Raw genomic sequence first — 14,467 nt, forward strand, 5'->3', positions numbered from 1 at the left:
CTGGGTGGCTCAGTGGGTTAAAGCCTCTGCCTTCGGCTCGGGTCATGATCTCGGAGGCCTGGGATCAAGCCCCGAGTCGGGCTCTCTGCTCAGCAGGGGAGCCTGCTTCTCTCTTTGCCTGCCTCTCTGCCTACTTGAGGTCTCTATCTGTCAAATAAATAAATAAAATCTTTAAAAAATAAAAAAACAAAAATAGTAAAATGAACAGCAATATACCCACCACCTAGTTTTTAAAAAAATAGGATCTCTCCAGTACTTTTAATGCTTGTATGCTGCTCCCCAATTACATCCTATTGCCTTCCCCACAAACAGAACTACTGTTCTGAATTGTGTATAAACCATTTCCTTGCTTTTCCTTATAGGAATACTACATATGTACATATTCCTGAACAGCTTCTTGTTTGGAGTTTTTGACTTTTAAACAAATGAAATCATACTGCAGAGATGCCTTTGTGGTAAGCTTTTTATCCTGAGTTTTGTGCCATCCATGCTAGTAAGTGTCACAGTGGATTGTTCATTTTCACTGCTCTATGGACACACTGTAATAGGATTATCCTTTCTCCTGCTGAAGGGTGGCAGGGCTTCTCGTCTGCGGATTTTACGAAGTGCTGCTGTGAACACTCCTGCTCAAGTCTCCGGGTACACACACACATAAATACTTCTTGAAAGCAGTAGTTCCAAACTTGGACATGTATCAGAATCACAGGCAAGGTTTGCTCAAGCACATATTGCTGACCCCAGACCCAGACCCCAGACCCCCAGAGTCTCTGGTTCAGCAGGTCTGGGTGGCTAGAGAAGGTACATTTTAACAAGCTCCCAGGAGATGCTGATGCGGGATCACAGGGATGCAGGTCTGTGAGAACCACTCCCTAAAGCACAGGCCCATGGACAAGTTACTATATTGTAGGTTATGTATGTGTTCACATTTTATTAAGAAACACAAATTATATTTCCAAAGTTGTACCAATTTACACTGTTGCTAGCAATGGATGAGGCCTGGTTGCTCGAAATTCTTGTTGACACTCGAATATTGTCTAACTTTAAAATTTGTGCCCATTGGTTATGTGTAAAATGGTACCTCAATACAATTTTAATCTGCATTTCTCAAATTACTATAGAGGATAAATAGCTCATAAATGTTTTGCTCATTCCTTTTTTCTCCTTCTATGACCTGTTAATGTCTTTTTCTATTTTGCTAATAGGTTTTCAACCCTTTTTAACTAATTCATGGCTGGGAAGGGTGGATTTTTAAAACTGTTCTGGACACTAATTCATGTTGGCCGTCTGTGTGTAAATACCATTTTCCAGGCCGTGGTTTCTCTTCTCATAGTCTTTATGCTGTATGTTGAAAAGAAGTTCTTAATATTAATGTAACCAAATTAGTCAATATTTTCCTTTATGGTTTGTATTCTTTGTGTCTTTTTTTTTTTTAAGATTTTATTTATTTATTTGGAAAGACAGAGATAGTGAGACAACATAAGCTAAGAGAAGGAGAAGCAGGCTCCCCACTGAACAAGGAGCCTGACATGGGGGCTTTGATCTCAGGGTCCTGGAATCATGAGCTGAACCAAAGGCAGACACTTAACCAACTGATCCCCCCAGGCACCCCCTTTGTCTTATTAAGATCTCCTTACACTAAAATTTTAAAGCTACTTCCCCACATAGTAGTCTAAACATTTTATGTGGGGTTGTTTCCTGTTCTTTGTACTTACGTAAGAGTCTTTCATCTGCTAGGAATTAATTTTTGAGTAGGGTGTGATATAATAAGCATCCAATTTCATTTCTCTTCCCTCTTGGGATATAGGGAAAACGTTTTGTCCAAGCACTATTTATTGAATACCCCATCATTTCCTCCACTGATCTGCCTGTGTCTACCAGAATCTAAGTTTCCTTACATGTCTTGGGCTCTCTCTGTTTTTTTAAACTACAATACTCTTAATTATTATAGCATTATAATAAGTCTTAATATCTCATAAAGCAAACCCTCCTAATTTATTGTTCTTTTTCAAGAATAGTTTGGTTGTTTGTGGCCATTTATCTTCCATATACATTTCAGATTCAACAATTCTAGTTCCAACAAAACTCAAAAAAAAAAAAGAAAAAGAAAAAAGAAAAAAAAACCATTTGGGATTGTATTAGGAATAGTATAGGTAGGTCATTGTGGGGGAACCAACATCTTTGTGATACCAATTCCTTATATGCAAGAACAGTGGCATTTCTCCCAATTTATGCCTTTTGTTTCAATAAAGTTTTAATATTTTCTCCTTTAAGAAGTTTGCATATCTTGCCTGAACAGACATTTGTCCAAAGAAGACATCCAGATGGCCAAAAGACACATGAAAAGATGCCTAATATCACTCATCATCAGGGAAATGCAGATCAAAACTATCAGGATCTCTTCCCTCACACCTGTCAGAATGGCTAACAACAAAAACACAAGAAACACCAAGTGTCAGTGAGGATGTGGAGAAAAAGAAACACTCGTGCACTGCTGGTAGCATGCAAGCTGGTATAGTCACTTTGGAAAACAGTATGGAGTTTCCTCAAAAAGTTAAAAATAGAACTACACTATGTCCATAAATTGCACTACTGGGTATTTACCAAAAGCATACAAAAACACTAATTCAAAGAGATACATGCATCCCTGTTTATAGCCAGCATTATGGAAGCAACCCAAATCTCCATCAATTAATAAATGGATAAAGATGTGTGTGTGTACATATATATAATAGAGTATTAGTCAGCCATAAAAAAGAATGAGTCTTGCCATTTACAACAACATGAATGGATCTATAGAGTTTAATGCTACACGTAATGTCAGAGAAAGACTAGTATATGATTTCATTCATATGTGGAATTTAAGAAACAAAACAAATAAACAAAAAGTAAAAAAAAAAAAAGAGAGAGAGAGGAAACAATTGTGAAAGAGTCTTAACTACAGAGAACACACTGGTAGTTACCAGAGGGAAGGTGGTGGGGGGTGGGTGAAATAGGTGATAGGGACTAAGGAGTGCATTTGTCCCGGTGAGCACCAGGTGCTGTATGGAAGTGCTGAATCAGTGTATCGTACACCTGAAACTAATATTGCATCGGATGTTAACGAACTCGAATTAACATTTAAAAACTTAAAAAAAAAAAGTGAACACTCTAAATATATGTATATCTTTTGCCAAACTCAAGGCTAGGTAAATTTTTTGTTGTTATTGTAAATTGGTATTTAGGATTTCAGTTGCTTTGGCTATGGTTTTTCAGAAAATCTAGTATGTCATTTTCTCAAGCTTTATTTCATCTAAATGATTTTATCACATGCAATGAAAACAACAAAAGATCTCTACCATGTCTGATAGGATTCAAATTTGAAAACATTATCTCCTAAATCAGCTCCATACTCTACTGAAAATTTATTTTCTGAGAATCAGCCCAACATAGCTTTTGTCACTTCTCTCCATCACAACACAGGGGGATAAAGAGTTAAGTGAGCAGATGGGAGATAGAGACATTCATCATCTCTATTTAACATAGATTTATTAAAAACTAGGCTAAGAAAATAAAATCTTAAAAAAGGTTATTTTTTAAAAAGGCACGCCTGAGTGGCTCAGTGGGTTAAGCCTCTGCCTTCGGCTCGGGTCATGACCTCAGGGTCCTGGGACTGAGTGCCACATCAGGCTCTCTGCTTAGTGGGAGTCTGCTTCCCCCTCCCCCTGCCTGCCTCTCTGCCTACTTGTGATCTCTCTCTCTCTCTCTCTGTTAAATAAATAAAATCTTAAAAAAAAATAAACTAGGCTAGGAGACTAAAATGGCAAAATATTGGCAAGGGGTGAACCTGCATAATGGATTTACAGGATTTCTTTGTACTGTTCTTGCAACTTTCTAAGTTTGAAATAATTTCTAAATAAAATATTAAATAGAAAATGTAAGGAATAACAAAAATCATGAACATGCCCATACTAGAGTTATTGCCACACCTCCTGCAAAAGGATTCTTTCCTGATCAAGACTCTCTCCTAAGAGGGCAATCCGTGGACATTCATGAACATTTCTCAGCTGTAGTTGAAGGGATAATCTGAGGAAGTTAATCTGTTGGCTGGCCCATGGCCCACAAATTATGACTAATGCACTGGATGAAAAGATGAACTGGGCTGATCAGGTACTTTACAGAATTGGAAAAGTATATGAGTAAGCTAGGAAGCAAGAGAAGCTGGTACTGAAAGGTGGTGATGTGAAAGGGAGGAGAAGCTGCCTTGGAATCTAAGCAAGCTCAACGTCCACGGGAACCAAACTATGAACGAGACGCGGAAGATAGCTGGCACCAGGACAGAAGGATGGTCACTTGGAGCCAGATCACATTCATGGTCACATACTAGCAGGGGGGAAGCTGTGAATTCCTGCAGCTAAGTTTCTCTAGAGCCAACCCCAATTTTAAAACCTACTCCAGACTCTAGACTCCATGAAGTTAAGTCCTATGATGGCTCAGCTTCATTTCACGGCCTTCACTGCTCCCCATGAGCCCTTACTTTGGGTCTTTATTTGTTACAATCAAACGAACCGAAGTAAGTTCCACTAACCAGTAAGTTTCCCAGTGAAACTGAAAATGTACAATCTTTAAAGATTTTGTAAATAGAAGTCCAAAGTCATATACAAAGTTCTGCCACTAAATGCTGTATTATATTCATTGTATATAACTACATCACTAACCAAAGCCATTCTCCCTTGGTCAGCTAGGCTGTTATGACAAAATACCATAAACAGAAAGGTTTCCCAACAAAAGAAATCTGTATCTCATGGTTCTGAAAGCTGGAAGCCTCAGATCATGGAGCCAGCATGGTTAGGTTTTAGTGAAGGCCCTCTTCTGGGTTGCAGACTGCTGTTTGTAAGAATGAGAGAGCTCTCTGGGGTCTCTTTTATAAGGACACTAATCCCATTCTTGAGAGCTCTATCCTCATGATCTAATCATGTCCCGAAAGGCCTCACCTCCTAAAACCATCACACTGGGGGTTAGGACTTCAACATGAATTTGGGGAGGACATAAACATTCAGTTAAACCCCCCCCTTTTTTTTTAACTTTCTTCTTTTTCCTCTCTGGCCGTCTTCCTTTACAGAGCCAATATTCCGCAAAGAACCTATGTGAACACAGAAAGTAAGGCAGACACTGGGTAGCCAGCCAGTTATTCACTAGCCTTCTTGCCTCTAGGCAGGATTCAAACCCCTGCACTAGCCAAAGGACAAGTTAACCAGATATCATGGTTACCACATGCTACATCCGAGACACACGAGTGAACTGAACCTCTGACCTTCCCGTGCATCTGGCCACCCTTCTGTATGCGGCTCTTGCAGCCTGGTTGGGCTTCCACCTCCTCGGCTCCTCCCATCACTAACCCTGGAGAGCACATCGGGTGGTTGCAAACTTAGAACTGTCCTCTGCACAGAGCTGGGAGGAGGGCTAGCAGAACTTACACCCATGTGCCCATGAACATTTCTTCACAGGCAGGGAGCAATTACATACAGTAAACCCTTATAATGGATGTATAAAGTTTCAGCTTGGTGTTGTCCATTTAATCCAGGATTGTGATTACTAAACAAGCTAATGTGCTGTGTTTCTATCTGGAAAGAACTCTCTACTACATCTGCCAGGTTCCATACACCTTTCTCCCATCTCAGGGTCTAAGGATACAGTCCCCAGGGTCTTTTTGAGTTCTGTGATGCTTCTTAAAGTGTTACTGTTTTGTTTTCATTTCAGTGGTAGGCTGAGCAATGATTATTAGCTGTTCTAACTCACATGAAGACTGGGGTGCCCACATTTACAGGTGAAATTCCCCTCACAATGCCGCTAAGTGATCTGAAGACAAATGCCAGGGTCTATAAAATATGTGCCTTTAAGATACACCATACATTATCTGTGCTTGAGAAACTCTGGATTAGTTTATTTAATTGTGGGACAATTACCTGCTCTAAGAGCATATATAATTAGATGATTTGCAACAGTTTCAGATCAAATCTTCAGTGATGAGGGTCACCTATATCCTGACTTTCTCCAGGACTTGCTGAGATGAACTGTCCCCATTAGGACCTGAGCAGTCCTTCTTGGGCTGCGCCCAGCAGCACCCCTATGCTTGGAGGTGGGTCAGCTTTCCCCACAGGTTAGTCCTACAACAGCTTCCAGAAGCAGTTTCCAACCAACCAGGATACTCTTGGGGAATCCCCTAAACCCAGGAAGGAAACCTGTCTGGCTCTCCAGCCAGATGGCGTTAAGATCTGAAACTCCTGGGCTCTTTGGACAGAGTCATTTTTATAGGCCTTCTATGGCTCATCGGAGATGCATCCAGTTGGGACTGAGCAACTTTTGCACAGACCCATTCCAGGAAAGCTGCCTTCTTAGGCCATAGCCAATTAAGCTACACAAGCCTCCCCAGGGCCAGCAGGGAACAAGCTTTTCAAACTTATTCAAAGTACTTCTGCTCTCCTGGCTTGACCCCCACAGGGGTTCAGCCTGTCACTGGACTGTGTAAAAAGAACATCTCATTTGCTTGTGATCTCCCCTGGCCAATCATTTGAATATTCTGAAGCAAAAGAAATGAAAAACAGCCCTTAAGAGTATCAGCTGCTGAAAATGTAAAACTCTGTGCAGAGAGGAGCTCTTGCCATTTGGCCAGGGAGGGCAGGGCACCAGGAAGTTTCCCGCCAGCTTGCAAGGACCAGGTTTCGGCCTCAACCAAGAAAGACTGGCCTCCCCGCACTGTAGTCCTCCCTCCAATGACGTTATGCCTTCAGGCCCAGAATAGTTGAGAACGTTTGGGAAATTCACACTCCAAAAATATTTCCTTTTTTCGTGTAGGCAAGATAACACAGGAGTGACAGTGGGTTACTAAGAATGCAGTTCCCTCATTATGTAACGGGGACAAAAATAAAGAGTGTTCTGGGCCAAAAATAGAGCTGAGAAAGAAGAATGTGAATAAATAGCACCAAGAAGTCATTATTTACTCAAACTGTCAAATGGCTGAAGAACTTAAGAAAAGTTTTGAACTGTGTCCCATCACTTGTTAGTCAGGTCTGACTAGTCCCTGGAGGGAGCCGATGTCACATTCCTGACAAATGCTTAACAGAAGCAAATGTGCGTGCAGAGAGGCTGCTTAAGGAAAGGTGAGCAACACCGGCGCTTGTACTCCTTCCCTGTCATTAGCAAGCTGGTAAGACTGAGGATTCCTGGATGCTGTATGCAATGGGCATTTCCCCAGAGACATCATTCTTCCATGGGTCCTGTAACAAAAAGCGTGCAGATCTCACTAGAGTGGGGACAGAGCAGTACTCTTGCCGGAGCCTGCTTACGTGGCAAGTGGCTATGCTTAGGCTAGTGACGTACCACAAATCCGAGCCAGGCACTGCCTCTCATGACAGAGCAGCTAGCCCCTCAGGTCAGAGCCATACAGAACACATCAGCCTTCACTAATCACCTCCTGCACTTCAAGTCCTGTCAGTGTCACCTGCTAAATGTCTCATCCCATCACCACCGCTGCAACTATCAGGGCCATGGCCATCCCTTGCAGGGGTCACTGTGGCTCCTAAGAGTCTCAGTCAAATGCTCCTCTCTCTACTGAAAACCTTTCCAGCTCCTCCACTATCACTTGACAAGGTCCAAGTTCTTACAGAGGGAAGGAAGGCTCTGGAACCTACCACCACTTCCTCTGCTACTACCTTGCCTCTTTGCTCTCACTATTCGCCCTGGCCACACCAACACCAACACCGTGTCTGCAGGACTCTCCAGATATGCCCCTCAGCCTGGAACATGCCTCGACTCTTCCCAACTTCCCACCCCAGTCCTCTGACTTGACAGAGTCTATTTGGCTGTTAAATATGGTTTCCTCCAGGGAGGCTGTGACCCAAGGAGCAGAAAAGGGATCAAAAGAAAACAGTTCATTTGATGAGATGATAGGCAATTTCAGTCACTCTTCTCTTGATGGGGCTATCCGGGCCGCCATCTCTAGGAACACTGGCTTGGGTGGGTGTATTCCTCAAGTTAAACAATGGCTAACCATTCATTTGCCCACAGCTGTACCACTTTCCAGTACAGTTCCTATAAACAGTTTGTCTTTATTAAACAACTATCTATACCATGCTGGGCATTTTAGTTAGTATCTTAGTTAATTAGTTAGTATCTTAATTTTGTTACAATGTGTCAGATACTTATTTTTGTCCCCACTTTGGCTGAGGAAGGCATTAGGTACCAGCCCAGGATCTTGTGCCTAATCAAGGAAGGCAGAGAACGAAACTTCTCTATCCAGAAGTGGGCCCATGCTTTTACATATCATGCCCCGTGGCCTGCCACCAACTAGATGGGCATCTGTCCAATCAAGTGGCTTAAATTATGACCCCTGCTCCCTTTCAAAAAAGAAAGACATGTTGATGTCCTAAACACCTAGTCCCTCAGAAAGTGCTGTTGGAAGCACAGTCATTGCGGATATAAGAGTTCAGATGAGGTCATGCCAGTGGCACAGGAACAGAAAAGACACAGACACACAGGAGAGAAGGCCACGTGATAACAGAGGCATAGACTCTAGTTCTGTCCCTGCAAGCCAAGAATAGCAAGGACTTCCGGCAGCCAACTGCAGCCAGAAAAAGGCAGGGAAGGATTCTCCCCGGCAGGTTTCAGAGGGAGCACGGGCCTGCTAACACCTTGATTTCTGTAGCCTCCAGAACTGTGAGAGAATAAATTTCTGCTGTTTTAAGTGCCCAATCTGTGGTATGTTGTTACAGAAGACTTAGTAAACAAATGCAGTGACTCATTCTCATTTTCTTCCCTGGGGAATACTTTTTATCACAAGCTTAGGTACCGTAGATCACCATCTCACCAGCTTTGAACCCAAGCAGCAGCTTCTCCAGCATGAGCCAGCCCAGCGTGCACAGGTCTCCCTCACAGGCTAGTCATCTGCCTTATTCTGGGACAAGATGAAGACAAATCTACAAACTTAAACAAAGGACAGTCCATCACAGTTTTACCTGGGGGAAAAAATCCAGCTGTTTATCAACCAGAGAGGGAAAAAACCTAGTTTTCTTAGAAAGGCTCATCCACAGGCTCCTGGGTGGTTCAGTGGGTTAAAGACACTGCCTTCGGCTCAGGTCATGATCCCAGGGTCTTGGGATCAAGTCCTGCATCGGGCCCTCTGCTCAGCAGGGAGCCTGCTTCCCCCCGCAACCCCGCCTGCCTCTCTGCCTACTTGTGATCTCTGTCAAATAAATAAAATCTTAAAAAAAAAAAAAAAAAAAAAAAAAGGCTCATCCAGTTGGAAAGCCTCAGGGGTATGTGTGTCTTTGTGGTGACATCGAGGTCTCTGCCAAGAACTGTCAGAGGCCCCCACAGCCAAGGAGGGCCACACAGAGGGGACATGAGGAGTGATGCCCACAGACCAATCAGAGACTGGCCCACATGACTAGGGGCCAAGTAGGGGCCTTCTGTTCGGCCATCTTTCCTTGCCTGGTAAGCTCACCCAGGAAGGCTCTCCACAACAGATGATGCTGTTCACTTGAGGGAGATTTACCCACGACCACCCATCAGACATCACAAGCTGCCAGGGGGAAAACTGCTGGCAAAGAAGGCATGCTAATATGAACGAACTTTAGTCTATATTTTAAGAATTAGTCAAGCCCATTTATAGAGGCTGAGGCCATGCCCCACTTCTCAGAGCTAGAGAAATGCTGGCAACAGGCCTCTGGCTTCCAGAAGCTCATGTTCTGAAATATTCTGGCTTCATGGTGCCCAATGCAAAAAACTAGAGTCCAGAAGATTCAAACACTACAGTGGGGCCTCCCTCGTCATCAAGAGGCATTCATCCATTCATTGTTTGTGGCGTGCCAAGCCCTATCCATTACCCTGTGTGCCCAGAAGAGAGAAGGCAGCAGGAGTGGGGCAGGGAAGAGGGGTACAGTTGGCTTGAAACAGTGGCTTCATGCTCTTGGCCTCTACCATACCCTACTTACACCTCACCTAGAAGCCCCCTGCCCTCAAGTTCCCGGGAATGAACAGTGCATGGCAACAACCACAACCCCATCTGGCTTGAGTAGAGGTGTTAAGTGCACCCAGCCTCCCTCTAGCCAGTATACTTCTCTCTTTCCCAGTAAGAACTGTATTACCTTTCTGTGTGCAGTTGCTACTCTGCACCCACAGGTATGCAACAATCCATCCTGAGTTCTTGTCTTATTTGACGTCTCAATGGCATCTGACACAGTTGATCACCTCCCACCTCCTTCAAATATTTTCCTTCCTAGCTTCTGAAACATCATCACACTTACCGTTCTCTTTCCACCTCAGCACCTGCTCCTCCTTAGCCTCCTGTGGCAGTCCTCCTCCTCTTCCTGATCTCTGGTTCAATCTCCAGACCTTCTCTTCCCGCTGCATTCACTCCGCAGGGCTTTCCTACTGTCTGTGCTTAAGTACATATCTACATTTAAATTTCTCAATTTACTGCACATGTTTTAACCTTTCCCTGAAACCCCAAACTCACTTAATCACTTGGGTATTTTGTTATTTTGCTGTGAAACAAATGTAGTTTAAAATAAAAACATTACCTCACCCCATTTCTGAGACTCTGCAATCCAGGGCTTTACATTTGCTATTCCCTGTCTGGAATCATTTCCCAGACTCTCACAAGATTGGTTTGCCCACTTCCTTCAGGTCTCTGCTCAAATGTCACCATCTCACAGATGTTTCCTTATCACCTGTCTAAAAAGAACACTGAGTGGCTCATTTTAGATAATTTGTTTGTACTTGATGTCCCTGAGAGCAATATTTATGGGGGTCTTTTATCTGTCCTGTTCACTGCTGTATCCCCATTCCCAGGACAGTAAGTACCTGGCATATAGTTGGCACTCAATAAACATCTGCTGGACAAATGAATAAAATACAAATAGAAATGGTTAGAAATGCTTAGAAAATCTGAATTACTATGGTGCCATAGGAATTTATAGGTGTGGGAGGGTCCCAGAGTGAGGACACTTAGTTGGTTCCACAAGCATTTGTCAGGCTCTTTATAGTACATTACAAAGCACAGAGGAAGATTTAAAAAACAAAAAACAAAACAACAACAACAACAAAAAGAACCACGGATGTAACTGTGACTTTCCAATTTAGTACAAGATCCAGGATGTGTATATACTTTCTTAGCTTCTCCAATCCATTTGCCCTGCTACAGTGTGGTCTGAAACCCACCATGTCACTCCCTTGATTAAAACTCTTCAGTAAGTGGGCACCTGGGTGGCGAGGTCAGTTAAGCAACTGTCTTGGTTTCAGCTCCAGTTGTAATCTCAGGGTCATGGGACTGAGCCCTGTGTTGGGCTTTCTGCTCAGGGCAGAGTCTGCTTAAGACTCTCCCCCTTTACCTTGCCCCCCCACCCCACTCTCTTATATACCCTCCCTAAAAATAAATAAATCTTTAAAAACAAAAACAAAACTCCTCAATGACTCACTACTGCCCTGAAGATAAAGCCCAAACTTGTGGTTCTGCTTAACACAGAATTTCTTGGTCTCATGTCAGGTTACCTAACCAGCTCCATTTCTTGTCTCTTTTCACTCCCAGCAAACTAAAAGGCTGGCCTATCTCCAAAGATCTGTTTTCTTGTGTCTCTGAGTTTCTGCCTATTTGTTTTCTCTACCTGTAACACTCTTCCCACGCCCTGCAGCCAATCACTTTTGCTATGTAACAAACCACCCAACTCTCTCTTTCTCCATCATGCTTCTCCGCACATCCCAGGGTTCCCAGAAGAAGAGAGGGCAAACCCCAAGTTGCAAGTACTTTTCAAGTCTCTGCCTATGTCACACTTGCTAATACTCTAGTGACTAAAGAGGTATGGCTAAGTCCAGATTGGAAGACAAGTAATGTCCAAATATACAAAGTAAACTCCTCTTCATGGGAACAGCAACAAAAGCACAATAAATTATCAGCAAGTGTACAGGATGTAGTTCTTTAACAGCAACTTACCATACTTCCCCAACTCTTTATCAGCTCCTACTCATCTTCTGGTCTCAATCTAGAAATTACCTCTAAAAAAGATTTCCCTGATCCCTAAAGCCTGAGTGAAAAACCTCTCTCATCACATCTTATTATTACACACATTACTCTCTAAACTAATATCGCATGTATTACTCTCTGTTGCCACTGAATGAATGAATGCATTTATACAATAAATGTTGGACTTCCAATTCATTCAGATGAGTTGACTGTACTCTCCATTTTATTGCAATATAACATGAACCCTCCCTACATGACAGAAAGGTCACTGAAAAGGAAGGAGTGTTCTGGTGTCTGTTTCATCTTTACTGCCTAGTACAGCACCTGATATAAAGTAAGTACTTAAAAATATCTATGAAATAAACCAACACATAACTATAATAAAAGTAAACTGGGGTAACTGCCACTAAGAAAAAAGGCACCAAGAGTGTACTTGAGACCCCTGCCAGACTCAGCAGGCTGCAAATATTTAGGAAGACGTGAGACAGCATTAAACTAACTGAAATAAGACTAAAGTAACAGAGGAGAGAGAAGTCAGAGAAAGCAAGACTTTCCTTTTTATTAGGTTCACAGTGCCATTTTAAAGTTCAACTTCTCTTTGAAAAACGTTTCTTTGCTATTAACTTCTTCACTGGAAAGCAAACAAATCCTGTCCTTGAAAGATACATTTTCTACCTGGCACAGCACTCAGTACTCAAGCCTGCGTCTGCACGGTTTGCCGGCAGCAGTCAAGTCCAGCAACTCAGATAAAAGCACTGTGAAAGCTAGGAGGTCACCAACCAGGGCCTCTCCTACTTCATATATACTTATAAACATATATATGTGCATATATACATATATATGTACACACACAGTTTTTCTTTTTTTACAAAAATAATAGGGTTTTACACAGCTCTATTAATTCTTTAAATTACATAGCAAGGTCTATGCTTCAGTATAACCATTTTTTGCTTTGGATTAAAATGAGAATTTTAGGCCTAAAAATAGATTTCAGATTACTGAACAGAGGCCATACAGCAACACAGACTTAATAATCTTGATCACCACATAACTAGAAATATGCTGCTATTATCCTTATGCTGGGTACTATATATCCACATCAATTATTTTCGTTTTAACTAAGACACAAAGCAAAATAGTTCACTGAAATAATCTTGTATTCACTACATTAGCACACACACCAAATTATACTAAGTGCATGATAATCTCTATGTTCCAAAAGCTATATTTGTAGCATGTGCTCATTGCTACTCCGTTAAATATAGTATCTAGCCAGCAATCGCAAAAAAGGGAATGCATGCTGTACAGCAGAAGAGAAGTTTGTAGGTTGATATCTTACAGGCAACAAAAAACAAAACAAAAGAAACAAACCTTATGAGATAAAATACAAAACTAATTTGCAGTGACATTTAATATATAGTTTACACTTAGATCATAGTTACATGGAAAAACACATAAACTATATGAAATTCCAAGTCTTCTCCTAGAATATTCAAAATACTAATCAAAAGTTAATTAGTACAACCAAGATGGCCACTAGATGATTGAATAAACAGAATGTCATTTAGTATTTCAAAAACACAGATTCTGGGAAGAGAAGATACCACCAAAATATCCAGAAATCTCAATTAACAGATACTCTGTTTTGTATACCTGATACTAACAAATGCAACAAGTGTGTTTACACAGACTATAAAATGCAAGGCCATAGCCTAAGGGATAGTCACAGGAAAGAATAAATGAGCAAGATCCCACTGGAGTGAGTACAGAGAGCTCCTGCTGTTTTTCTGCTCCCTGCACATCTCCCTAGAACCTACCCCTGACCCCTGGTCAAACAAGGGTCATTTCTTTGGGGAACAAATCTTTCAACAGCTGAAGCCCATTCTCTCTGACCCAACCAAGATACAACAGAGCTCAAGCATGGTGCTGGAAAGTCTTTCAGATGCTGGTATGATTCCTGATCACTGGACTAGACAGGTCCTCTTTGTGGCCTCTTGAGTTCTGACTGGCACAACCTTTTTCCCTCAGAAGGGGTCAGCATGGTCTCTGAAGCCATAAATGAGGTGGCTCTAGAAGAATTAGAAGAAGGAAGTATCTGATGAAAAGGCACCTGCAAGTCTGAAATCCTCTTTGGTGAGAACACTGTACATGCGCTGAGGCAGAGCTCGGGAGTACGGAGCCGGGCGTGGTACAGTGGTGCGCAAAATGAGTTCCCGGCCAGCAGGAGGTGGGAAGTCTGACACCGAGTTCTGCCTTCTCTCTTCTGGAGAGCCCATTCTCTTCAGTTCCTCCTCTGGTGGAGCCATGGCTGCAGCCTTGAACAGAATCAAATGCTAAATTCAAGAGCAAGTCCAATGCTAAAACTTAGACCATTCTGAAGGACAGATGAATAAACATGACAAATATATTAAAAAATGTTCTACATTACTCAGTAATGCAGTCAGCCATGTTATGATTACTCAGAAACCAACA

At 42.3% G+C, this 14,467-nt stretch overlaps 1 protein-coding gene across 2 annotated transcripts in view; it reads right to left on the reverse strand.

Moving 5' to 3' along the window:
* Positions 1-12,534: 12,534 nt before the first annotated feature.
* LOC111161039 (RAB3 GTPase activating protein catalytic subunit 1) overlaps positions 12,535-14,467 on the reverse strand; it is a 114,686-nt gene continuing 112,753 nt past the window's right edge. For both annotated transcript variants that reach the window (XM_022524613.1, XM_022524531.1), the window contains one exon: positions 12,535-14,310. In XM_022524613.1, coding sequence (XP_022380321.1) covers positions 14,074-14,310 — 237 coding nt within the window. In that variant the 3' untranslated portion in view covers positions 12,535-14,073. The remainder of the gene's footprint in view (positions 14,311-14,467) is intronic.

Source organism: Enhydra lutris, unplaced genomic scaffold, assembly GCF_002288905.1.
Source record: "Enhydra lutris kenyoni isolate GAN:26980312 unplaced genomic scaffold, ASM228890v2 scaffoldscaffold1, whole genome shotgun sequence".
Taxonomy (NCBI): Eukaryota; Metazoa; Chordata; class Mammalia; order Carnivora; family Mustelidae; genus Enhydra; species Enhydra lutris.